This window comes from Pogoniulus pusillus, chromosome 2 (assembly GCF_015220805.1).
Source record: "Pogoniulus pusillus isolate bPogPus1 chromosome 2, bPogPus1.pri, whole genome shotgun sequence".
NCBI lineage: Eukaryota > Metazoa > Chordata > Aves > Piciformes > Lybiidae > Pogoniulus > Pogoniulus pusillus.
The window spans coordinates 2,325,347-2,351,616 of record NC_087265.1 but is presented as its reverse complement, the minus strand read 5'-3'; the positions used below and the strand labels follow the sequence as shown (position 1 = coordinate 2,351,616).

Sequence of the window (26,270 nt, the reverse complement as noted above, 5' to 3'; positions counted from 1 at the left end):
ATCTGTACAGTCAGAGTAAGATAGGGGGTGGAAGTTACTAGTAGAGTAATAACCATTTTTAACCTGAATCTTGGAATCAGAAGAGCACTGTCACATACCCTCAAAGGCTTTGTTACCTACTCTTTGGTAATCCTCCACATGGGTGGCTCTAGCTTGGGAAGTTGTTGGCTCTTTTTGGTTGTGTTTTAAACAGTCTTCATCTGCATTTCTTTGGTGTTTGGCTGTTTTTAAAAGTTGAGATTCATTCAAATAATGTAACATGACACAAAGCTGGAAAATGTCAATCTTGAGCTGTTTCTGTGTTTTACTTGAAACAGTAGCCCTAAGGAGGTCTACAGTGGGACAGGTCAGGTCCCTGCACTGTGTCACTCTGATGGGTGCAATATTGGCTTTATATATATATATATATATTTCACTGGTGCCTTGCTCCACCTTGATTTAGTTCTTCCTGTTATTATTCAGGAGCAAGAGAGAGAAGGGGAAAAAAAGGTATTTTAATACTTTATTTATCAAATTGCTTCTTTCCTGTCAAATCAACCACAGGTCCTGCATCAGAGTGAGAGAGGGAGATTTCCTCCCTGTTTTCCCCCTCTTTGCTTATAAATGCTCTATTTGTCTCCTTCTTTAATATCATCTATCTGTACAGCAGCCAGGCTGGAGGGCAGAGATCCATCCAGAGGGACCTGGACAGGCTGGAGAGGTGGGCACAAGCCAAGCTCATGAGGTTCAACAAGACCAAGTGCAGTGTCCTGCATCTGGGTCGAGGCAATGCCAAGCACAAATCCAAGCTGGGCAGTGAGTGGCTGGAGAGCAGCCCTGAGGAGAGGGACTTGGGGGTTCTGCTAGATGAGAAGCTCAACAGGAGCCAGCAGTGTGCACTTGCAGCCCAGAAAGCCAAGTAGAGCCTGGGCTGCAGCAGCAGAAGTGTGGCCAGCAGGGCCAAGGAGGGGATTCTCCCCCTCTGCTCTGCTCTGCTGAGACCCCACCTGCAGTACTGCATCCAGTTCTGGAGCCCCTGGGACAAGAGGGCTGTGGAGATGCTGGAGAGTGTCCAGAGCAGGGCCAGGAGGATGCTCAGAGGCTGAAGCAGCTCTGCTGTGAGCACAAACTGAAAGAGTTGGAGCTCTGAGGTGACCTTCTTATAGCCTTCCACTGTCTGAAGGGGTCTACAGAAAAGCTGGGGGGGAAGTGCCAGGACTGGGGGGAATGGAGCAGAGCTGGAGATGAGTAGGTTCAGAGTGGAGGTGAGGAGGAAGTTGTTGAGCATGAGAGTGGTGAGAGCCTGGAATGGGTTGCCTGGGGGGAGGTTGAGGTCCTGTCCCTGGGGGTGTTTGAGGCCAGACCGGGTGAGGCTGTGGGCAGCCTGCTCTAGGGCAGGGTGTCCCTGGGCATGGCAGGGGGGTTGGAACTGGATGGTGCTTGTGGTCCCTTCCAACCCTGACTGATTCTGTGGTTCTATGAGGTCAAGAGGAGTATGTCCCCCAGTGTGCCTGTAGATTGGACCAGCTCCTGGTGTGCCGAGCACATACGCATGGTGGTCATGGGGATGAAGGTGGGTTTGGGTCCTGTCAGGACTGGAATGGTTCAGTTTCTTCCTGCCTCCGATGTGGTTTGTTTATTCCTTTCTTTTGAAAAGAAGAAATAAAGGTGAAGGAAGGAATGGCCTCCTGAAATCACCACAAAGTGCTGCTGGGGCTGGGAACGTGGTCTGTTTGTCTCGGTCAGCTTGTAGAGACATCCCTCACAGGGCATCTACATCAGCTGCCTCCTGGCACAAACTTCTGGGCATGCTTTTATGCACCCAGCACGTACTTAGTGTTTTAATAGAAGCAGGCATTTAAAGGTAACATTAAATTATCCTTCACACTCAGTAGAAGAAATGCCAAGGTGCTGGAGCTCACAGGGAAAGCAGAGAAGCAAAGTTACTGCTTGTATCTATCATAATTTAATATCATTTACTGCCCCTTTCTGCATCTGACAGGAGGTAGAACTTAGTTAAATATTTGTACCTAAGAGCAGAAGGCTGTATAAAGATCTTTGAATTTTGAAGTTAATTTGTTTCTTCCAGCACTCTGCAGAGATAGATAGAGAAAATGAATCCCATATGACTGTGCAGCTACCAATGCTCCACAACTTCGGTTTTTTTGGTGGGAAATACTTTCCAGAGAACATCTCTGTTCATCTTGACGAAGGGTTTGGAGTAGAGTTTCCTTTTCAGGAGCCCCTGAGAAGTTTTTAAGTGTAATCCAAATGCATTACAGGGGAAGGGGGGAAAGGGGAGAAAAATAATTAAAATGAAATCTTGACCAGAAGCATTTCACTGTGCTCAGTTTCTGCAGATCTGAAAGCTTCTCTGCCAGCCACCGCAAGCAGATTCTGAGCTTGCTGCGACGCAGAGATGCAAGATCTTTTCCCAGTAATAAATCAGCTGTTGTCAACAGTTTTCCTGGCCACAGTTTTAAGTAGCTTAATTTTGAATGCTTCACGATTTTCTGTGATGGAATTGCAGGGGGGAGAAAAATGGTATCTAGTCTCCATTCATGTAGTGTGTGTGTGTGTATGTGTATCTGTGTGTGCAAGCACACTAATGCTTGTGCATCTGCATAACTGAGCCTCTCTGTGCCTGAAAAGAGGAGAGCTGAAAGTACTGAATCACTATGCTGTGGTGCCACCAAGATAACATTTTTTATTTCAGGATGTCTGTCAGGTACTGTGGTGAGCAGGCTCCATAAGATATGTAGACAGAGTGATAATGTACGAGTTGATTAAATCACTAGTCCGTGACACTTACTTATCTTCAGCTCTGGCTTGGGCTCCTGAGTTCTCAACTGTGGCCCTGGCCCTCTTCGTGGCCCTTGATAAGCAAGCTTTGGCCTCAGTTTCTTAATCTTCAAGATCAGAAAGCATCTGGTATATTCTTCTGGCTTTGTTATGTATGACTTCAACCCCAGAGGTGTGTATTTCTCCTGCATGGTCCTGGGGAATAATGGGCATTCAGCGCTGGATGCTTTCTTTAATGATAAAAGGGATTCAGAAGCTTCAGCATCCCATAGTTGCATGTGAGATGCATTGGGAAGTCAGAATATGTGAAATACCTGGAAGCCCAAAAGCATTATTATTATTATTTTATCATTGGATTTTCTCCACCTGGGGAGCATCTCAGCGTGTTGCAGTGTTTGGGAGTTGATTCACTTGTGCAGCGAACACATCCGTGGCGTAAAGGCTGCCCAAACGTCCCACCCGTGGCTGTGAAAGTTGCTAACCCTGCAGAACTCACAGCCAAGAGCTGCAGTTAAAATGGGCACAACCTTTCTGCTTCAGAACTGTTGAATTCTCTTGGTTTAGTTCTTTTAGCATACTCTCTTTTTCATTGAATTCTTTCCTCTGTGCCTCTGCCCTTGTTTTGGTCCCTTATGTCCCATGCCAGGAGCACTCAACTGCAGACCTGAGCCCTTCTTAATCCTTTTCTGCGACTGGTGGCATTATAAATAAAAACCTTCTATGGTAACATGTGAAATAAAAGGATAGGACAACACTGCAGATTGGAGTGGAAATAAAACAACTCCTGGGATGTGCCGGGCGTGATGCAAGCTTGATTTAATAACTATATGACTGAAGGGTTACATTCAATCCAAATGCTCCCCTTTGTGATCTTCAGCCATGTTTGCAGAGAAACTTCTCTTAGAGCACTTAAAGCTTAATGCAGAACAGACAAAACAATTATTTTTTGAGAGTCTGATGAAATCTGTTTGGCAGCTTTTTGCAGTCTCACTTCAGCCACTTCGGTGTAATCGTTCAAATCTGGTAGCGAGCGTCGGCTCTGCCGAGGGAAGGAAGGAGTGGGGTGGCTGAGAACAGTGTGGAATGCACCCAGCCCGAGCTGCTCCTTCCTAGTGGGTTTTTGGATAGTGCTCTGCTTCCCTGGGGTTTTTCTGGTTGGTTTGATTCTGTGTGAGCAAGTCCAGAGTAGGGCACAAAGATGATCCAAGGGCTGGAGCAGCTCTGCTCCAGGTTGAGGGAGCTGGCAGTGTGCAGCCTGGAGAAGAGAAAACTCCAGGGGGACCTTAGAGGAATCCTGCAGGAGCACTTGTCCTGAGGGTGCCTAGAGACAGGACAAGGGGGAATGCTTCGAGGCTGAGGGAGAGTAGGGTTAAAGAAGAAATTTTTCAGTAGGAGAGTGGTGAGGCTCTGGAACACATTGCCCAAGGGAGATGTTGGTGCCTCCTTCAAGGGGGTGTTCAAGGCTAGGCTGGCTGAGGCCATGAGCAGCTGAGTCTAGGTGGGAAGTGTCCCTGCCCGTGGTGGAGGGTTGGAGTAGATGAACCTTAAGGCCATGCTGTGATTCTGTGATTCTGTTTGCTCTGTAATGCAAACTCTGGCACAGGCTGCCCAGGGAGGCTGTGGCCGCCTCCTGCCTGGGGGTGTTGCAGGAAGGCTGCAGAAGGACTTGTCCTGAGGGTGTCTAGAGACAGATCAAGGGGGAATGGTTTGAAGCTGAGGGAGAGCAGAGTTAGATTGGAGCTGAGGAAGAGGTTCTTCAGCATGAGGGTGTTGAGACTCTGGAGTAGGCTGCCCTGGAAGGTTGTGGATGCCTCTTGCCTGAAGGTTTTCCAGGCCAAGTTGGATGAGCACTTGAGCAGCTGAGTCTAGTTGAGAGGTGTCCCTGCCCATGGCAGGGAGGTTGGAGGGGATGAGCTCTGAGGTCCCTTCCAAACAAAGCCATTCTGTGACTCCAAGTGCCAAGGGCAGTGGGAAGAAATACCTAGTTTTGCTTCCTTTGTATTATTTTGTCACGTTTAAGAAGCCTTCCTTTTGTATGCAGTTATATGAGGGAGTGTGCACTTTGTGAATGTCTTTGGGTGTCTCTGGTGTTCTGCAAGTGCTGCCTGCTCCTGACAAACATCTGATCCGGATCATATGCCTCTAAAAAGAGAAGTTCCCCAAGCAAAACCTCCTCAGGAAAACAGGTTGGGAGAGGCTCAGAATTTCTCTCACTCGCATGTTACATTTTTGGCAGGTTGTGGAAGCAGGTAGCATATCTACTACCTGCTGTTGAAAGTGTGGAAGATACTGAATTATTTATTCCATCTTCTCTGCGCTATCCAAACTCGTTTTGGGTAGTTTGACACATCTCGGTCTTCCATATGGATACTTCATGGTGACAGAGTTGCCAGCTGCTCAGGTTTTATGACAGTCAGAGTTTTTTTTTCCAGGGCTGTATTAGTTTTCTGGGAAGAATCCTGTGTGTTGGCTTTTTTTTTTCCTGAGGTCCCCGTTCTTAAGCAGAATTTATGGATTGGTGCTGTGGAGTGGGAGTTTTTTGGGGGGGACGTGAGTTGAGAGCTCCCATAGAATAATTTTGGAAGGATTTGATGTTTGTAGAGTGTGTGAAATGAAAGGAGAGCCATGGAATGTTGGAAACAATCCCTATGAGGAGAGGCTGAGGGAGCTGGGGGTGTGCAGCCTGCAGCAGAGGAGGCTCAGGGCAGAGCTCATTGCTGTCTGCAGCTGCCTGCAGGGAGGCTGTAGCCAGGTGGGGTTGGGCTCTTCTCCCAGGCACCCAGGGACAGAGCAAGAGGACACAGCCTCAAGTTGTGCCAGAGCAGGTTCAGGCTGGATGTTGGAAGGAAGTTCTTGCCAGAGAGAGTGATAGTCCCTCCTGTAGCCCCCTTCAGATGCTCGAAGGCCACTCCAAGGTCTCCTGGAATCCTGTCCTCAGAGCAGAGCTGCTGCAGCCCTCTGAGCATCATGGTGGCCTCCTTTGCACTGGCTCCAACAGTTCCATGTCTTGCTTGTGTTGGGAGCTCCAGAACTGCACACAGGACCCCAGGTGGAGTAACAAAAGTTTCTTTTTGGAATTATCTCCAAATGTGTTAAAAGAAGTCTTTAGATTAAGAATCTGCATAATGCAACCTACAGAGCAGCTTGAAGCACTTGGGGAAAACAGAATCTTGGGGGCACCTGAAAGGTAAAACTAAGCAGACAGCTGCAACCCTGCTCATCGTCTCTGCAACTGTGCAAAGTGAGTGGAGCTTCTGTTTTAAACCAGCAGAGGTGTAGATCTGCAAAGTGGCAGAAGATCTGAGTTCTGAGCTCACCGAAACTTCTTGAAATAAAGGGAAATCATCCTTTCATTTATTATAAGAAGGACACAGAGTTGTGGAGCCAGTCCAGATGAGGCCACAAAGATGATGCAGGGGCTGGAGCAGCTCTGCTGTGAGCACAGGCTGAGGGAGCTGGGGGGCTGCAGCCTGCAGAGGAGAAGGCTCCAGGGGCACCTCAGAGCTGCTGCCAGTGCCTGAAGGGATCCTGCAGGAAGGCTGCAGAGGGACTTGTGCTGAAGGGGTCTGAGCCAGGCCAAGGGGGAATGGTTTGAAGCTGAGGAAGAGCAGGGTTAGAGTGGATCTTGGGAAGAAGTTCTTCATAGTGAGGGTAGTGAGACTCTGGAGTAGGCTGCCCAGGGAGATTGTGGCTGCCTCCTGCCTGTTGGTTTTCCAGGCCAGGTTGGATGAATCCTTGAGCATCAGAGTCTAGATGGGAGGTGTCCCTGCCCATGGCGAGGAGGTTGGAGAGGATGATCTCTGAGGTCCCTTCCAACCTGAGCCATTCTGTGATTTTGATTTTCTTATCTTCTGATCCAGTAAGATGCCTTCATTTCCTCATTTAATGCTGATGAAATCAGAGTGAGCAAGGTGATGTGGATTCCTAGCTTCTCATCCCTCCCATCACTGCAGCCATAGCTGCTTGGTCTCAATCTGTCCCTTCATGCAGGCAGAGAGGATGGTGTAGCCCATGGTGAACAATCTGGCCACTGAAGTAGAAATCTGCATCTGTTATTAATTAATTGAAGCCAAATTTAATTACAAATCAGAGGAAAAATAGTATTGCACACACTTAATACAATTCAAGAAGCTTCAGTGCTGATGCCTAAAACCTAAAGCAAGCAAACTACACCCTCCTCAAAAGCCTAATAGTTCTATTTGTGTCAGTCTCTTCTGAGTTTGCTGCTTGGTGTTAGCCAGAAATTAGTTTTGGTTCATCCTTTCTGGTACCTTTTCAAGTGAAAGGTGGTGAAGTGTTTCAGGCTAGTTCTTGACCAGCTGTGTGAGCTGGAGATCTGGCTCCAAAATGGCATCCTGAGATTTGGTCTCATGTTGCAGTAAAGTTTCAGAGGGATAGGAAGGAATCGAGAGAGAACTCAAATCATTTACAGATGGAATGATGCATTTATAGAACCTCTTGATTCACAGAATCACAGACACATGCAGGCTGGCAAAGCCCCTCAGCATCACTAAGTCCAACCCAGAGCCCTACTCTGCAAGACTCACCTTAAACCATAGCCCTAAGCACTAAATCCAAACGACCCTTAAACACATCCACCAACCTGGGCAGCTCATTCCAGTTCCCTCTCTGTGAAAAACTTTTCCCTAATGTCTAAACCTCCTCAGCCTCAGCTTGAGGCCATTCCCCCTTGTTCTGTCTCCAATTCTCTGTGAGAAGAGCTCAGCAGCAGCCTCTCCACGACATCCCTTTGGGCAGTTGTTTGGAATGTGAGGGGTTTGCTGTTACCTTCAGCCCCATGCTAGTTTTGCTGGGCGACGTTAGTGAGGGTCAGCAAGTGGAGATGGGAGGTTCTCAAAGATTCAGCCTTGAAGCTGGGTGGCATGAGGAGACATAGGAAAAGGGTAGGATATGTGGTAGCGGATGAGGGTAAAGGCTTTGATCTGGGAGAGGGGAGATTTAGACTGGGTATTAGGAAGAAGTTCCTTACAGTGAGGGTGGTGAGACGCTGACACAGGTTGCCCAGGGAGGTTGTGGATGTCCCCTCCCTGCAAATGTTCAGTGTCAGGTTGCATGGAGCCTTGGGCAACCTGGGCTAGTGGAAGGTGTCTCTGCCCATGGCAGGGGAGTTGGAACTGGATGATCTTTAAAGTCCCTTCCAGCCCAAACCATTCTATGATTCTATAGTGGGTTTGCAAACACAGCTTCCTTCTCCTCCAGCTGTATCAAACAGCAGACCTGCAGGTAGAGAGCCCAGAGTTTGGTTTGGGGGCTGGGATATAAGAAGGAAGAGGAAAATGGATTGTGATCTGGGAGAGGGCATGTAAAAATGCATTTGATTCCAAAATGCTTTGGGGAAGGTGTCACTAAGGTCTGTCACAGAAAGATTTCGACTACACTCCAAAATAGAATACTATAGATGTATTGTTGTTGTTAGTGGTGGTGTTATTATTGTTGTCCAAAATAGCATACTTTAAATTTGTTGTTGTTGTTAGTGGTGTTGTTGTTAGTGTTGTTGCTATTATTGTTGTCCAAGATAGCATACTTTAAATTTGTCGTTGTTGTTGGTAGTGTTGATCTTATTATTGGTGGTGGTATTATTGTTGTCCAAGATAGCATACTATAAATTTATTGTTAATGTTGTTGTTGTTATTGTTATTATTATTTTTACTACTACTGTGATCTTGGAGGTCTCTTCCAACCTGGTTGATTCTCATCTCTCCTCTCTTCCTCTTCTACTCTCCTTTCCTCTCCTCTCCTTCTCCTCTCCTCCTCCTCCTCCTCTCCTCTCCTTCTCCTCTCCTCCTCCTCCTCCTCTCCTCTCCTCTCCTCTCCTCTCCTCTCCTCTCCTCTCCTCTCCTCTCCTCTCCTCTCCTCTCCTCTCCTCTCCTCTCCTCTCCTCTCCTCTCCTCTCCTCTCCTCTCCTCTCCTCTCCTCTCCTCTCCTCTCCTCTCCTCTCCTCTCCTCTCCTCTCCTCTCCTCTCCTCTCCTCTCCTCTCCTCCTCCTCTCCTCTCCTCCTCCTCTCCTCCTCCTTCTCCTCTCCTTCTCCTCTCCTCCTCCTTCTCCTCTCCTCTCCTCTCCTCTCCTCTCCTCTCCTCTCCTCTCCTCTCCTCTCCTCTCCTCTCCTCTCCTCTCCTCTCCTCTCCTCTCCTCTCCTCTCCTTCAGTATGTTAGTAGGAAATTCTTGTCAGAGAGAGAGTGATTGGCATTGGAATGGGCTGCCCAGGGAGGTGGTGAAGTTGCTGTGCCTGGAGGTGTTGAAGCCAAGCCTGGCTGGGGCACTTAGTGCCATGGTCTGGTTGATTGGCCAGGGCTGGGTGCTAGGTTGGGCTGGCTGAGCTTGGAGGTCTCTTCCAACCTGGTTGATTTTGTGATTCTGTGACCTCCAAAGAATCCTGATCTAGCTGATCTAGTTGGGGATGCCCCTGCTTACTGCAGAGAGGGTTGGACTAGATGACCTTTGGAGGTCCCTTCCAACCCAGACCATTCTATGACACTATTCATTTCTACTGCATCTTAATATACAAAGGAAACCCCAAATCCAAACCCACCGAACCGATAGCAGCCATGAATATTTATCACTCTGTACTGTCTGTAGATATAATAATTACAGCAAGAGGAGGGAAAAAATAAAACAAACCCAAACCAAAAAAAAAAACCCAAACCCATTTTTCTTTACAATTAATATTTGTAAACGTTTATGAAAGTACATAGAAATAAATAAGACAAACACATGGCCTAATTAAGATGAAAGGCAGTGACAACCCTTGTGATTTGTTCAGAAAAATAAAGAACATTGCAATAGTAAGACTTAATTATATCTGTAAACAGTTCACATTATGCTCTACCCAGAGAAACCTTAATTTATGAGCTGTATATTCTAATATCTATAAGCAGTTTTGACATTTGTACATTCTGGGTCAAAAAAAATATTGTTAATTTGTTATTTATTCTACTGTACACTGTCATTTATTATCACTTATTAATATTTATTGTTCAGGAACTCAGAGTTATCTATTGTTTAATGGGAAGCATTTGGTGTCTGGCTGCAATTTGGGTGTTCTTGGTCTAGTGATAAAAATGCAACTTCTGCAAGCCAACCATATGAAAATGTGTGTGCTCATAAAAAAGAGCTGCTCTGTTCAGCAGTCCAGGCATTAATGATGCCACTTGGTGTACACTTTACATCTGAGAAACACCTGAAGGCCAAACCCAGGGACTTGTCTGATGCAGGAGCCAAAGCCCTCAGCTTGAAGTCGTTACCATCTTGGACGGCTTTGTTTCTCGAGGGGGATATGTCTATGGTCAAAGATTTGTAGGTTCACAGAATTCATAGAATCATAGAATCAACCAGGTTGGAAGAGACCTCCAAGCTTGTCCAGTCCAACCTAGCACCCAGCCCTGGCCAATCAACCAGACCATGGCACTAAGTGCCCCAGCCAGGCTTTTTTTGAACAGCTCCAGGGATGGCAACTCCACCACCTCCCTGGGCAGCCCAAGGACCTTAAAGACCATCCAGTTCCAACCCCACTGCCATGGGCAGGGACATCTTCCACTAGCCCAGGCTGCTAAAGGCCTCATCCACCTTGGCCTTGAACACCCCAGGGAGGAGGCAGCCTCCGCCTCCCTGGGCAGCCTATTCCAGGCTCACACCACCCTTGTACTGAAGAATTTATTTCAAAGATCCACTCTAACCCTGCTCTCCCTCAGCTTCTCCTCAAACTGTCCAGTTCTGAGCCCCTCAATTTAAGAAAGATGTTGAGGTGCTGGAAGGTGCCCAGAGCAGGGCAGCAAGGCTGGGGAGGGGCCTGGAGCACAGCCCTGTGAGGAGAGGCTGAGGGAGCTGGGGGGGTGCAGCCTGCAGAGGAGGAGGCTCAGGGCAGAGCTCATTGCTGTCTACAGCTACCTGAAGGGAGGCTGTAGCCAGGTGGGGTTGGGCTCTGCTGCCAGGCAAGCAGCAACAGAACAAGGGGACACAGCCTCAAGCTGTGCCAGGGGAGGTCTAGGCTGGATGTTAAGAAGAAGTTCTTCCTGGAGAGAGTGATTGGCATTGGAATGGGCTGCCCAGGGAGGTGGTGGAGTCCCCATTCCTGGAGGTGTTTAAGAGGAGGCTGGGTGAGGCACTTAGTGCCATGGGTTAGTTAATGAGAAGGGTTGGGTGATAGGTTCGACTGGATAACCTTGAAGGTCTTTTCCAACCTGATCAATTCTGATTCTGAAAGGCTCATCTTTATAGCAGTGCCCACATCTAACTCTGTTTTGGTGTAGTAGTGGAGCTGATGATGGAAGAATGCTTGTATGTCTTGTCTGCACTGCCAGATCTTCACTCATAAACCCAATTTTCTGCAGTATAGTTGTTCTGCACCAGAGATTTATGATCCTGAATTGCATTTGTCATGCAAGTTCAGCCCCTACAGTAATCCTCCTTTTCCAGGGTCACCTGTGCTGTGCTGCAAATGGTGGCAGCCTCCATCAGCCCTTTCTGGCAGAGAAGGCAGTTGGGTAGCAGTCAAGTCCTGCTTCAAACTCACTTTGTGCTGTAAGCCTGGTGAGTTGAAGAGCTCAGCTTCTCTTGTCCATATATACAACTCTCTGTGGTCTCCCAAGGGGAAGGCAAAATGTGGTTTTAGTTAAGTTGCGTGGGAATTTAATTGAAAGATTTAGGGCAGTGCCATGAAAGAGTAAATCATGGTTGAGTTGCACAAGGAAGATTTATAAAGCAAAATGAAAGTACTTTAGCACCTGCACTTGTGTCATCTGCTTGATAGAAGTGGAAACCTGTACCAGTCATTTTGTCTGTTGGTAGTTAAAGAGAAGGAAAAGTGTCTGTATTTTACACCCAAAGGCCTGAAAATCAGTAAAGTACCAGGGAAGACAACAGGAAGGTCAGAGCCTTCATGACTCTGAACCTATGAGCATGCTCAGCTTCCTCCCCATGAGTGTTTGTATGAATTAAGCACACACTTAAACTAATTCACACAGGGAGCTGCTTAAAAATCCCAAGGACTACTGCCATGGAGTGCTTTGGGTTAGAGGGACATTTATCTGTTGTCTAGTCCAAAGCCCCTGTGGTGAGCAGTCACATACAATCACAGAACCAACCAGGTTGGAAGAGACCTCCAAGCTCATCCAGTCCAACCTAGCACCCAGCCCTGTCCAATCAACTAGATCATGACACTGAGTGCCTCACACCTAAACAAACACTGGATGTGTTCAGAAGTCATTTGGATGTGGTGCTTGGGGATATGGTTTCGGGTGCACCTTGAAGAATAGGGATATGGGTTGGATTTGGTGATCCTGAGAGGCTTTCCCAAGCAGAATGTTTCTGTGATTCTGTGATTGTATTAAGAAGTGATTCATTTGGAACACAGGCTCAGTGTGAAACCTACAGCTCGTGTGTTGTACAGCTGAGGGTGTGCAGGCTGTAGAAGAGGAGGCTCAGGGCAGAGCTCATTGCTGTCTACAACTGCCTGAAAGGAGGTTGTAGCCAGGTGGGGTTGGGCTCTTCTCCCAGGCACCCAGGGACAGAACAAGATGACACAGCCTCAAGTTATGCTAGGGCAGGTTCAGGCTGGATGTTAGGAAGTTCTTCCCAGCAAAAGTGCTTGGCATTGGAATGGGCTGCCCAGAGAGGTGGTGAAGTCACCATTCCTGGAGGTGTTTAAGAGGAGGCTGGATGTGGCATTTAGTGCCATGGGCTGGTTAATGAGAAGGGTTAGGTGATAAGTTGGACTCGATGATCTTAGAGGTCTTTTCCAACCTGGTTGATTCTGTGATTCTGCAGAGGGTGGCCCTGAAATTTGGCCACCCTCCAAAGCAGTGGAGCCACCACAGGCACGGCGGTCCTACCTTGTGGGAGGTCATCTGTAGGGCAGTAAATGCTTGGGGATATCCTGTAAGAGAGAGCTGGGGCAGTAGATGTGACCTTCAGCAGAGGGTCTGCGAGGATTCACACAACTTGTCAGTTGGAGAACACTCTCTGCATTATATGTTGATAGGTCTGGATCAGAAGACCATAACAGCAGTTGAAATGTGTGTGTGTGGGGGGGGGAGGGAGGTTGTGAGATGGTAGAGTTAATGATGTGGCTGTTAATTTGAATTTAGCAGACGTTTTAAATATAGGTTTCTCTTACAGAGACAAAAGTTGCAATTTAAAGCTCTTTGGTGGTCTAAAAACAGCTTAATTCTCTAGTAGCATGGTAATAAGTACTAATCCAGCTTATACAGTGATTGTAGTATGTCATGTTTGTGAAAGATTGCCTCACTCTGCTTTCTCTGGGTTTTATGTTAATTTTTTTAAATTAAACATAAAACCTTATAACATCTTTATGCTGAGATAAACTGTTCAATTTAACTTGTGCTCAAGCAGCAGCTGTCAGGAATTATCATGTTCCCGGCGTTCTTGCCATCACCTTGTGTCTCGTACCTCCCGCATCCCACTCGCTGGGATGATGAAGCCTCACCTTGTGAGGATTTATTGCTTAAATAATAACCCCGAGGTAAAATGAAAAGTTGATGTCACACGGAATGACAGCTGACATATATTTGTGTCGTGGGTTACATGGTAATAAACTTCCCTCCCTTCCCCTTGTAATAGGTGTTAAGTGGAACTAGGCTCCAGCGTATCCTCCAGTGCCCTGCCTGAGTCCATTAGCCATGTGCCTGGCTGCTCTGTGTGCATGTTCAGGGGGACTTGGGCTGTCAGGTGTTGTTTGAGCTTTGCAGTGCTGCAGGAATTGGTTATCACTGCTAGTTAGCAGCTGTTAGGAGCTTTACCAGTTAGCAAATGATAAAGAAAGAAGTCTAAAAGCATGGACAAAGGCACTGAGTGCACCCTCAGCCAAGTTTGCCAAGTTTGCACCGAGCTGTGTGGTGCAACTGAAAGCTGGAGGGCAGGAATCCATCCTGAGGGACCTGGACAGGCTGGAAAGGTGGGCACAAGCCAACTTCATGAAGTTCAACAACCACAAGTGCAAGGTCCTGCAGCTGGGTCGAGGCAATCCCAAGCACCAATACAGGCTGGGCAGGGACTGGCTTGAGAGTGACCCTGAAGAGAGGGACCTGGGGGTGCTGGTGGGGAAAAGCTCAATCTGAGCTGTCAGTGTGCTCTGGCAGCCCAGAGAGCAACCAGAGCCTGGGCTGCTTCAGGAGAAGTGTGGGCAGCAGGGCCAGGGAAGTGATCCTGCCTCTCTGCTCTGCACTGGTGAGACCTCACCTGGAGTACTGCATCCAGTTCTGGAGTCCCTGGGACATGAGGGATATGGAGGTGCTGGAAGGTGTCCAGAGAAGGGCCACGAGGATGAGCAGAGAGCTGGAGCTGCTCTGCTGCACAGAATCACAGAATGTCAGAGGTTGGAAGGGACCTCCAGAGATCATTGAGTCCAATCCCGCTGCAGGATCACCCAGGGTAATCCACACAGGAATGCATCCCAGTGGCTTTTTACTCCTTTGTCTTAGGAACATCAAGTTAGTGTTATGGACTAGAATGACAATGAATTGTAGAAAGCATCACAGAAGTGGCTGGCAGGGACCTCCAGAGATCATCCAGTCCAACTGCCTTGCCAAAGCAGCATCACCCAGAGCAGGGCACGCAGGAACACATGCAGGTGGGGTTAGAAAGTCCCCAGAGAAGGAGCCTCCACAGCCTCTCTCTGGGCAGCCTGCTCCAGGGCTCTGTCCTCGTGGCACATAGATGCTCTCCAGTATCGATTCAGTTTTCTCCTGAAGTCATTGCAAAAAAAGGATTCTCTGAAAAATCAGCAAAGGCTAAACTGGAGCACAATGCAGAAATAGCCAAAAGTTTGCCAAGCAGCCTTCTCCTCTCACTTCTGCACTGACTGGGCTGTGTGTTCTTAAGACTGTGTTTTCCTTTGTTGCTCTGGTGCTCTGAGCCGGGCTATTGTATTGCCCTTAGGAAGCTTTCCTGCTGCTGCTGGGAGTCTGGCACCCAGGTCCTTCTGAGGTCCAGAGGTTATTAGTCTTCGTGACAAATAAGTGATGACTTCCATAAAAGTACTTTTTCCTCCCTGCTACGGCTCATAATAAACCTGAGCTCATATCTTAATTGGCATTCAGTTTGACAGCCCCTCTAGAAGGATCAAATATTTGATGAAGAAGGCAATAACATTCATCTCTTCCTTTTGTAAGCCTTTCAGATTAGCACTGATGCAGGCTGATGAAGATGGATATGGGATCTGTTCTCTAGGAAGTGTTTGTTCTGCAGACACAGATTAGCTAGGGGCTGCTGCTCTTAGGGAGATGGGTTTAGAGATGATGATGATGATGAAAACAGATGAGAAGAGCTGATGGTGTGGTGCATACATACACACGGGGATTTGGGGAAGCTGGTGGGGGTTAAGGTTGAGAGCCAGAACCAGGAGATTTTAATAGGTCATCCAAGGACTGGAGCCACCTCTGCTATGTGGATAGGCTAAGGGAGCTGGGGGTGTTCAGCCTGGAGAAGAGAAAACTCCAGGGGGACCTTACAGCTGCCTGCCAGTACCTGAAGGGATCCTCCAGGAAGGCTGCAGAGGGACTTTTCATAAGGTTGTCTAAAGATAGGCTAAGGGGGAATGGTTTGAAGCTGAGACAGAGCAGCGTTAGACTGGAGCTGAGGAAGAAGTTCTTCACTAGGAGGGTTTGAGACTCTGGAATAGGCTGCCCAGGGAGGCTGTGGATGTCTCCTCCTGCCTGAGGGTGCTCAAGGCCAGGCTGGGTGAGGTTTTCAGCCACTTAGTTTAGTTGAGAGGTGTCCCTGCTTGTGGTGGGGAGGTTGGAGTAGATGATTGTCGCTGCTAGTCATGGACAAAAAGCAGCTTTGGATTAAAACAGATGATCTCTGAGGTCACTTCCAACCTAAGCCATTCTGGAATTCTGTGGTTGGGCAGTAATCTCAAACACAAAATCCATGTGAAAATGAGAGGAATGGGAAGAAAGTAAGAGGAAGAATAAGAAAAAAAGATAATAGGAAAAAAAAAGTGAAATAAAGAATAGGAAAAAATAAAGAATAGGAAAAAAATTAAGGTAATAGGAAAAATCAAAGTAAAGAATAGGAAAAAAATTAAGGTAAAGAATAGGAAAAAAATAAGATAAAGAATAGGAAAAAATAAGGTAAAGACTAGGAAAATATTAAAATAAAGAATAGAAATAAGAAATATTAAAAGTGGGGCAGTAATCATAGAATCATGGAATCAGGGTTGGAAGGGACCACAAGGATCATGTAGTTCCAACTCCATGGACTGCCATGGACACCCTGCCCTACATCAGGCTGGTCAGAGCCTCATCCAGCCTGGCCTCAAACACCTCCAGGGATGAGGCTTCCACCACCTTCCTGGGCAGCCCATTCGAGGCTCTCACCACCCTCATGCTGAACAACTTCTTCCTAACACCCAGTCTGAACTTCCCCACCTCCAGCTTTGCTCCATTCCCCCTAGTCCTGTCACTCCCTGAGAGCCTAAAAAGAATAAAAGCAAGGGAAAAGAGGAACTATTTAAAAAGAATTCAACATAGAAAGAATTTTATTCTAAAATTAAGTAGTAAATTGTTTCTGAACTGCTAAAATGCTGGATAGCAACACAACAGCTCATAAACGTGCCACGTTGAAGGGTGGGTTTTTTAAAGCTTAATGTTTTCTGTGCAGTAAATATCTCATTCCCTCTTGTTTCTGTTTTACCCCTTGTGATGAGGAATGCAAAGCGCCAATGCCCACAGCCCTGCAGTTCTCCATGGGTTCAGGATTCATTTTGCTGTGTTAGCTGGGGGACAGGAGATGTACTTGTGGTGAGGTGCAGGGAAATCTGCCACTGGTCCCAGCAGGGTCCCAGTTTCACACTGCAGATTTAAATACATTCATTTTCTGGTAGCCTGGGAAGTCAGAGTGCTGCTAAGAGAGCAGCTCGTTAGTGCTTCTGCCTGCTTCGTGCAGCTGAGTGCGGCTGTGGGGTAGCAGGAGGGCAATGCTGGGCAGTGCTGGGGTGCAGGGGGAGAAACATTTCAGTGTAGAGAATGCCTTAGGGAAAATGAAACAGAGAAAGGGTGAAAAAATAAATAGCTTAAAAATTAAATTAAATTAGATTACTAAAAAATAGATTAAATAAAAGAAATTAGTGTTTCAAAATAAAAATATTTTAAGAATAATAAAAATAAAATAGAAAGTAATTAAATAAAATAATTTAAAATAAGTAAATTTAAATGTAAAACATGAATTAAAATAGAAAATAAAATAAAAATATAAAACAAAATTAAAAAAATAAATAAAATAAAGTGCAATGGTTTTAAAAAAATAAATTAAGGTAATAAAAAATTAAATACATGAAATGAATTTTTTAAATACACTAAAGTAAATAAAATTTAAAAATAATAAAAACCAAAGTTAAAAATAATAAAATAAAAAGTAATAAAATAAAACAAAATTAATCAAATGTAAAAAAAAAATAAAACCAGGAAATAAAATAAAAATATAAAACAACATAAAAAATAATAAAATAAAAAGTAATAAAATAACCCCAAATTAATCAAATGTAACAAAAATAAAACCAGGAAATAAAATAAAAATATAAAACAAAATAAAAAATAATAAAATAAAAAGTAATAAAAGATCCCCAAATTAATCAAATGTAAAAAATAAAAATTAAAACTAGAAAATAAAATAAAAAGATAAAAAGTAATAAAATAAAAAGATTACTCAAATGTAAAAAAAAATTAAAACTAGAAAATAAAATAAAAATGTTAAAAAGGAATAAAATCAAAAGTAATAAAAAATAATAAAATGTAAAAAATAAAAATTAAAACTAGAAAATAAAATAAAAATATTAAAAAGTAATAAAATCAAAAGTCATTAAAAAATTACTCAAATGTAAAAAATAAAAATTAAAAATAGAAAAGAAAATAAAAATATAAAAAAGTAATAAAATAAAAAATTACTCAAATGTAAAAAATAAAAATTAAAACTAGAAAATAAAATAAAAATATTTAAAAGTAATAAAATAAAAAATAATAAAGAAATTAATCAAATGTAAAAAATAAAAATTAAAAATAAAAATAGGAAAAAAATTAAAAATAATACAATAAAATAAAATACAATTTTTAAAAAGTAATTAAATTAAATTTAAAAAAAATTAAAGTACATTAAAATAAATAAAATGTAAAAAATAATTTTAAAGCCCAAAATAAAATAAATAATACAATAAAACAGCAATAGAATAAAAAATAAAATAAAAACAATAAAAATTACAAATATTAAAATAAAATTAAAATATAAAACAATATTTAAAATAATAAAATTAGATGAAAATAAATTTTAAAAAGCAGTAAAAAATTACAAAATAAAAAATAAATTAAATAAAAATCAATTTAAAATAATAAATAAAATAAGAATATAAATTTTTTTTTTAAAGTTTTAAAAATAATTAACTAAAATAATTAAAATATAAAATGAAATGAAATGAAATGAAATGAAATGAAATGAAATGAAATGAAATGAAATGAAATGAAATGAAGGAAAGCCAAGTGGAAGGGCAGAGCAGAGCAGAGCAGCTCAGTGCAGTGCATAAATCAAACGGGTTTGTGTCACACCATGAGCATGTGCCATTCCTGCTCACATATTGAATTTCAGTAGTTGGTTGCATAAAGAAGTAAAGTGTAATGAAACTGGCAAGCAGAGTATTCCCCAGTCAGCCTTATCTTTGTTCCATTTGTCCTTCAGATGCAGCTTTTCTTGCCTCTTTCAATAAAACCCATCCAGCTTTCCCTTACTGTTTTTGCTTTGCATCTCTCTGTACCCGAGCTGGGCAGACCAATGAGATTCGCTGCTTTCCTGCTTGGGTTCTTAGCAGCTGCTTTTGGAGAGATCAAAACTTGCAGTGCTGCTACATGGTATTAAAGCTTAGCTATTGATGTGTCCCTATAGGGGTTATGTTTTTTGATTGTGGGGAGTGGGGGGGAAGAAGGGGAAGGGCTGACCCCTGTGAGCGTGCTGACAGACAGCAAACACTGCTCTCCTTGTTTTCCAGGAGCCTCTTTGCAAGCTCGGTGCTTAACCTGGCTGAACTCGCTGCCCTCCGCCCTGACCTTGGCAAATTGAAAAAGGTCCTCTACTTCCATGAGAACCAACTGGCATATCCTGTCCAGAAATGCCAGGAAAGGGACTTTCAGTATGGATACAACCAGATTCTTTCATGGTAGGTGTTCCTTGCACTGCTTGTGCACCTCTGCTACGAGGACAGGCTACAAGAGTTGGGGCTCTGCAGCCTGCGGAAGAGAAGGCTTCAAGGAGACCTTGGAGTGGCCTTCCAGTATCTGAAGGGGGCTGCAGGAGAGCTGGGGAGGGACTATTGACAGGGTCTTGTCTTGTAATGACAGGATGAGGCCTAATGGGTTTAAACTGGCAGAGGGGAGTTTGAAACTGGATGTTAGGAAGAAGTTCTTGATAGTGAGAGTGGTGAGACACTGGAATGGGTTGCCTAGGGAGGTGGTGGAGTTGCCATCCCTGGAGGTGCTCAAGAAGCTGTAGCTATAAGTGCTTCAGGATATGGTTTAGTGGCCATGGTAGTTGACTTGTGGTTGGACTTGATGATCTTAAAGGTCTTTTGCAGCCTTAGTGATTCTGTTCTGTTCATTCTGTTCTGTTCTGTTCCGTTCCATTCCATTCCATTCCGTTCCGTTCCATTCTATTCCTTTCTATTCTTTTCCTTTCTATTTCTATTCTATTCTGTTCTGTTCTATTCCTTTCTATTCTGTTGCATTCTATTGTATTCTATTCTATTCCTTTCTGTTCCTATTCTATCCTATTCCTTTCTATTCCATTGTATTCTTTTCCTTCTATTTCTATTTCCATTCTGTTTATTTTTCTATTCTATTTCTATTCTATTTCCATTCCATCCCATCAGTAAAAGTGCTGTGGCAGAAACAATCTGCTCTGTGAGCTCATCTCAGTTTCTTGTCTCAAGCCCAGTGGTGCTGAGCTGGGCTGCCATGGTGCACCAGCAGTGGTGTGGATTTTGACCTGTGTCTTGGCTGTAAGCGAGATGCTTTGTTTCGTGGACGCTTCACAAAGCTGCAGCTAATCAGCTCTTGCTTGGCCATAGCTTTTACTGCATCCAACTGAAATTATATAGAGGGTTTTAGGGAAATAAACAGAAATTAAAATGTACTGCAGCAGCTTTCTTGTGAAGAGAGGGCAGTAAACATAGCAGATAAATCCTTATATTTCTTTCATCTAGCATTCAGGAATTGTGCAGTGCTAAAATACCCAGACGTTTTAAAGGCTGCAGTCCTTTATTGTTGCTAAAAACAAATGTATTTCTCCAAACTGAGTTAATGAAAGAAGTTAATAACAGCAACACAGAAAAGCTTTGTGCTTAGGCGCTGTACAAACCTAAATGAAACAGCAAAACTCAGTTGTTTCGAACAGAAAGGAATTTGTTTCCATGATCTAACCTATCTGTTAGCAGGAACAGGGATTGGGCATTTTAAGGTACAAGTTCAGCTTTTGCATCTTTATAATAGTTATAGAAGGTAGCTGATAGGGAAATTTCTCAGATGGTGATCTGTGCTCACTCTGGCCAGTTCTGTAGCTGCTTCTGCCACAGCATTTGCCATGTGTTTGCCTTGTAGAGCAGTAAAGCTCGGGAAGTAGAGCAAAAGACCTTTAGAAAGCAGTAGCAGCCATTCCAGGTTTCTAACCAAAAGATGTGGGATTTGGCACTGGGGAAAAGGCTGGTTTTTTTGTATTTGCATTTTTCTTTACTGTGGCAGGCAATTTTTGCACATCCTTTGTAAGCTGAAGTCCTTAAAATGCACATTTTTAAGATAATAGAAGTATTTCCTTCAATTAGAAATAGCAAAGGGGGCAACTCCTATAGGTGCTCCATCCTGCCTGTTTCCTTCAGTCTCCAATAAGCACTTGGTGCCTTGGTCCAGTTGATTGGCTAGAGCTGGGTGATAGCTTGGACTGGATGAGCTTGGAGGTCTCTTACAACCTGGTTGATTCTGTGATTCTATGGATGGGGCACTCAGTGCCATGGTCTAGTTGATTTGACAGGGCTGGGTGATAGATTGGTCTGGATGATCCTGGAGATCTCTTCCAACCTGGTTGATTCTGTGATTCTATGATTTTGGTTGGAATAGGTCTTTAAGATCATTAAGGTTTACCTAACACCATCCATATTCCTCAGCACCTTTAAAATCACCTCCAGGCATGGTGACTCCATCACTTCCAACCTGGCTGATTCTATGATTCTATGACACAGCCTCAAGCTGTGCTAGGGCAGGCTCAGGATGGATGTTAGGGAGAAGCTCTTCCCAGCAGGAGTGATTAGCATTGGAGTGGGCTGCCCAGGGAGGTGGTGGAGTCTCCATCCCTGGAGGTGTTTGAGGGAGGCTGGATGAGGCACTTAGTGCCATGGGTTAGTTAATGAGAAGGGTTAGGTGATAGGTTGGACTCGATGATCCCAGAGGTCTTTTCCAACTTGATTAGTTCTGTGATTCTGTGTTCAGCCTGGGGAAGAGAAGACTCCAGGAGGACCTTAGAGCTGCCTTTCAGTACGTGAAGGCATCCTACAGGAAAGCTGCAGAGGGACTTTTCCTTAGGGCATCTGAGACAGAAGAGGGAGTGGTTTGAAGCTGAGGGAGAGCAGGGTTAGACTGGAGCTGAGGAAGAAGTTCTTCAATATGAGGGTGATGAGACTGCAGTAGATTGCCCAGGAAGGTGGTGGATGTGTCCAGCCTTGGGGTGCAGAAGGCCTTGAGCAGCTGAGTGGAGTTGAGAGGTGTCCCTGCCCATGGCAGGTAGGTTGGAGCAGATGATCTCTGAGGTCTCTTCCAACCTAAGCCATTCTGTGAGCAGTTCTTTGAAGAGATGATAAGATTACTCCACAGATGGAATATGATGTCTTCCTTTAGGTTGATAATAATTATTCATTACTTAGAAAAGGTTATCATAGCAGAGGCTGAGTGGACAGAAGTCAAACACTTCTGACTGGGGTACATATTCTGCTCCTGACTGGTGTGGAGAGGTTGACTTCTGTTTTGCTGTCTGTTGTATGACCATAGCTATTCTATTTCCACTGCTAGGTACTTGTATTCCTTTTGTGGCAGCAGTGCTTTCATTCATCTTAACCACTTCTTTTTTTGCAGTTTGGTTGCTGATGTTGTGGTGTTCAACTCTGCCTTTAACATGGAATCCTTTCTTACATCCATTGGAAAATTTATGAAGCTGATTCCTGACCACAGACCCAAGGATCTGGAAGAAAGAATCCGACCCAAGTGCCAAGTTCTTTATTTTCCAGTCAGGTTTCCTGATGTGAGCAGGTCAGTGCATTTTCCACATCATAAATTGCCTCCAGCCTGTCAAAACTCTCTGTTTGTGGTGATGTTCTAACTAATCAGCTAAAGCATCATTAATGAAAGAGTTTGATGCTATGCAAAGTCCCCTCATGGATAAATGTGTATCGGGAGTTCTTCAGGCAATGGCTGATCCGCTGAGCCTGCTCTTAGCACATGTCATAGGGGCTTGCATCCTGCAGGTGAGTGATTCCCTCCTTGATGTAGTGACTCCCTCCTTGCTGTAGTGATTCCCTCCTTGATGTAGTGACTCCCTCCTTACTGTAGTGATTCCCTACTTGATGTAGTGATTCCCTCCTTGCTGTAGTGATTGTCTACTTGCTATAGTGATTACCTACTTGATGTAGTGATTCCCTCCTTGCTGTAGTGATTCCCTACCTGTTGTAGTGAATCCCTCCTTGTTGTAGCATATCTCCTCTTGTCGTAGTGATCCATAGAATGGTTTAGGTTGAAAGAGATCTCAAAGCTCATCCACTTCCAACCCCGCTGCCGTAGACGGGGACACCTCCCACTAGAACAGGTCGCTCAAGACCTCATCCAAGCTGGTCTTGAACACCTCCAGGGAGGCTGTGGAGCACAGAGTCACTGAACGTGATCTTTGATTACATTTGGTGATTCTGTGCTCCACAGCCTCCCTGGACAACCCGTGCCAGTGTCTCACCACTCTCAATGCAATGAACTTCCTAATATGCAGTTTCAATCTCCTCTCTGCCACTTTGAACCCATATTCTTCCAGTTTAAACCATAGTTTACTCCCCACTTGTAGTGATTCCTCCCCACTTGTAGCAATTCCTCCCTGCCTGTAGTGATTCCTCCCCACTTACAGTGGTTTTCCCCTTCTTGTAGCGGTTTCCCACTTCTTTTACCTTCAGGGAGTTGCCTGCTCCTTGGCTCTATAAATTTATACAAGGCAGGTCAAGGAGGAGAAAGAAATGTTTGAGAGCAGTAAAAGTGTAGTCAAGTATTTCCCCCAGTACGTTGCAGGGGGGTTTTATTCCCTCCCCCTTCCCCTACCTCTGCTTTTATTGCTTTCCAGGTAGGTGAAAGGCATCGCAGTAGCAGGGAGCAGGCTTGCAGATGTTGGCAGTAGCTTCTGTGGCAGTTGCTCTTCAGTCTCCCTCGGTTACTCTGAAGGACATTTTTTATTACCCTTGTTTCAGAGCCCGTCTTGAAATTAGCAGTGGGTTATGTGGCTCAAAGGGAACATTCACCAGGTCCTTTTCACTTTTGATTAAACCTGGCACAATTGTTTTCCCTCTTATAAGGGACTCTCCTCCCGCTGAACAGGAACTTTGCTTCAGTGGGACCAGCACTAACAAGAGCATGATTCTGCACTTTGATTAGACTTGTAAAACCAGCAGGATGCTGGGTACATTCTTTGGCTGGAGTAGGGATGGAGTCACAGAATGGTAGGGGTTGGAAGGGACCTCCTGTGATCATCCAGTACAGCCCCACTGCCAAAAGCAGGATCACCCAGGGCAGGCCACACAGGAACACATCCAGATGGATTTTGAAAGTCTCCAGAGGAGGAGACTCCACAACCTCTCTGGGCAGCCTGCTCCAGGGCTCTGGCACCCTCACCATACAGAAGTGCCTCCTCATGTTGAGGTGGAACCTTCTGGGCTCCAGCTTGTGCCTGTTGTTCCTTTGATCACATTCTGTGCTTCTGTCGTCCACAACCTCCCTGGGCAACCTGTGCCAGTGTCTCACCACCCTCACTGCAAAGAACTTCCTAACATCCTGTTTAAATCTCCCTTCTGCCAGTTTAAACCCATTCCTCCTCATCCTGGCATTACAAGACATTGTCAATAGTCCCTCCCCAGCCTTCTTGTAGCCCTCTTCAGATATTGGAGGGCCACTCCAAGGTCCCCTCAAAGCCTTTTCTTCTCCAGGCTGCAGAGCTCAAACTCTCTCAGCCTGGCCTCAGAGCAGAGCTGCTGCAGCCCTCTGAGCATCTCTGTGGCATGTTTGATATTGAGCCATTTCTGAAGGGCCCTGTGGGGTTTTTTTTTAGCATACTTTAGGAAGAAATGTGGCTCAAGCCTAGGTTTGGAGATGAAGTTGTGCTAACTCTGCCTCATATGTTAAATTAGCTCTTTTGGACTTGTCAGGCCTGACAGATGGGTGTCAAACAAGACCTGACAAATTAGTCTGAAGTCATATCCCCATCGATTGCTTGTCCAAAGGAGAAGGTGATTGGGTGGGTAAAATCATTACACTACTACCCAGAGTAGTAAAGAAGGAAGATCTCACATCTTACTATGTGTTCTTCCTAGTGTCTTGCTCTTGCATTAAATCTCATCTCACAGAGCCCTACATATTCCATGTTTTTCATACTTGTTGCACTTGAAATGATACCAAAAAGCAGTGGTGAGCACAGTGAAGATGTTCATAAACAACTGTGTGAGAGTGAAGCTTTCTTATCAGAGTAATTATAACCAACAGATTAACATCAGATCAGAAACAGAGCTCTGCCTTTGTCCTGGCTCAGCTCTTGGTCTTCTTGCTGCTGGACCAGAGCTTCAGCTGTGTCCTCCCATCATGCCTGAGTGGATAACATCTTCTGGCCCACAGTGCCTGGTGCCAGTGCCTGAAATTGCACCAAGGGAGGTTTAGGTTGGGCATTAGGATAAGTTCTTTTCCTGAAAGAGTAGTCAGGCACTGGAACAGGCTGCCCAGAGAGGTGGTGGAATCACCACCACTGCAGGTGTTGAAGGAGTGTGTGGCTGTGGTGCTGTGGCACAAGGTTTTAATGCCTGTGGTGGTCTTAGGCTGCTGGTTTTACTGGATGATCTTAGAAGTCTTTTTCAACCCAAACGATTCCATGACTCTGTGATTATTGTTTCTGATGTATATTTCATTCAACTCCAGATGTAAAACCTGGGGGGTCTTTGACAAAGCCCAGTACCATCCCAAGGGAAAACAGACAGAGGAGTCCCCCTCACTGGAGATCTTCAAGAAACCTGTGGACATGGCATGTGGGACATGATTTCATGGCCATGGTGGTGTTGGGTTGGTGGTTGGACTGGGTGATCTTAGAGGGCTTTTTCAACCCAAACAGTTCTATGATTATTATTATTTCTAGTGTATATTTCATTCAACAACTAACTCCAGGGGTTTGACAAAGCCCAGTATCATCACAGGGGAAAAAAGGCAGAAGAAAGGAGGTGGTGGAGTCACCGTCCCTGAAGGTGTTCAAGGAAAGCCTGCATGAGGCATTTAGTGCCGTGGTCTGGTTGACTGGCCAGGGCTGGGTGCTGGGTTGGACTGCATGATCTTGGAGATCTCTTCCAACCTGGCTGATTCTATGATTGCTGAAGTTCTTTGGGCTTTGACCTTCAGCTGCAGCCAGCATTTACTCTGTCTTTACAGGGTCACCTTTTAAATATTGCTGCATGCACCTGTGGCAGCTGAATGCTGCTTTTTTTCCCCCAGCCTAGGCTGTATTCTTATCGTGACTGGATGGAGATGGAGGAAAGGAAGGTTAAGAAAAATCATGGCCAAGCTAAAATGTATAAAAGCAAGCCCTTAGCCCAGAGTGTTTTGCAAGTTATTTTCAAATGGTAATTTGCTTTATCCAACCCAAACTCATACAGTGTAAGTAAGTGATTATTTGCATGACTGACAATCATTTCAGTGCCTGCAGTCTTTTTAAAATGCATAATTTTGCTGAGATGTTGGGAAAATAGTTAAAAATTCTGAAGGCAAAAGGGCCAGGGTGAGGGTTTATTTTTTTTATGTTGTTCTTTTTTATGTCATTGTTTTTTTTTAATGTCTTTGTTTTTATTTTGACCTCTTTTCTTTCGCGTGTGAACGTCTCAGGGTGTGCTTGTGTGTCTTAGACATAATCTTTGGATTTAGAAGAGGAGTGAGCTAAGAAAATCACCCTCCTGCATGCCAGGGTGACCTTTTTAAGATGATTTTAGATTAGTATTGCAATTGTAGAGCAAATAAAGCAACGTGAAGCTGACTCTTGTTCAAAAGCGGTGTAATCAAGAGCATGGCCTGTTAATCCTGGGAGGTAGCTACCTTTTAGTGCAGTTACTGCAGCTGCTGGGTACACACTAGCACAAGCAGATAGAATGTTTGGCTTGGAAGGGACCTCCAAAGGTCATAGAATCACAGAATGACAGAACTAACCAGGTTG

At 44.7% G+C, this 26,270-nt stretch overlaps 1 protein-coding gene across 11 annotated transcripts in view; it reads left to right on the top strand.

The window, feature by feature from the left end:
- Positions 1-26,270, top strand: part of GTDC1 (glycosyltransferase like domain containing 1) — a 252,240-nt gene that overhangs the window by 102,766 nt on the left and 123,204 nt on the right. For 10 of the 11 annotated variants that reach the window (XM_064154596.1, XM_064154638.1, XM_064154593.1 and 7 more), the window contains 2 exons: positions 18,793-18,960; positions 21,917-22,090. In XM_064154596.1, coding sequence (XP_064010666.1) covers positions 18,793-18,960; positions 21,917-22,090 — 342 coding nt within the window. The remainder of the gene's footprint in view (positions 1-18,792; positions 18,961-21,916; positions 22,091-26,270) is intronic. The other variant, XM_064154613.1, reaches the window with a different exon arrangement.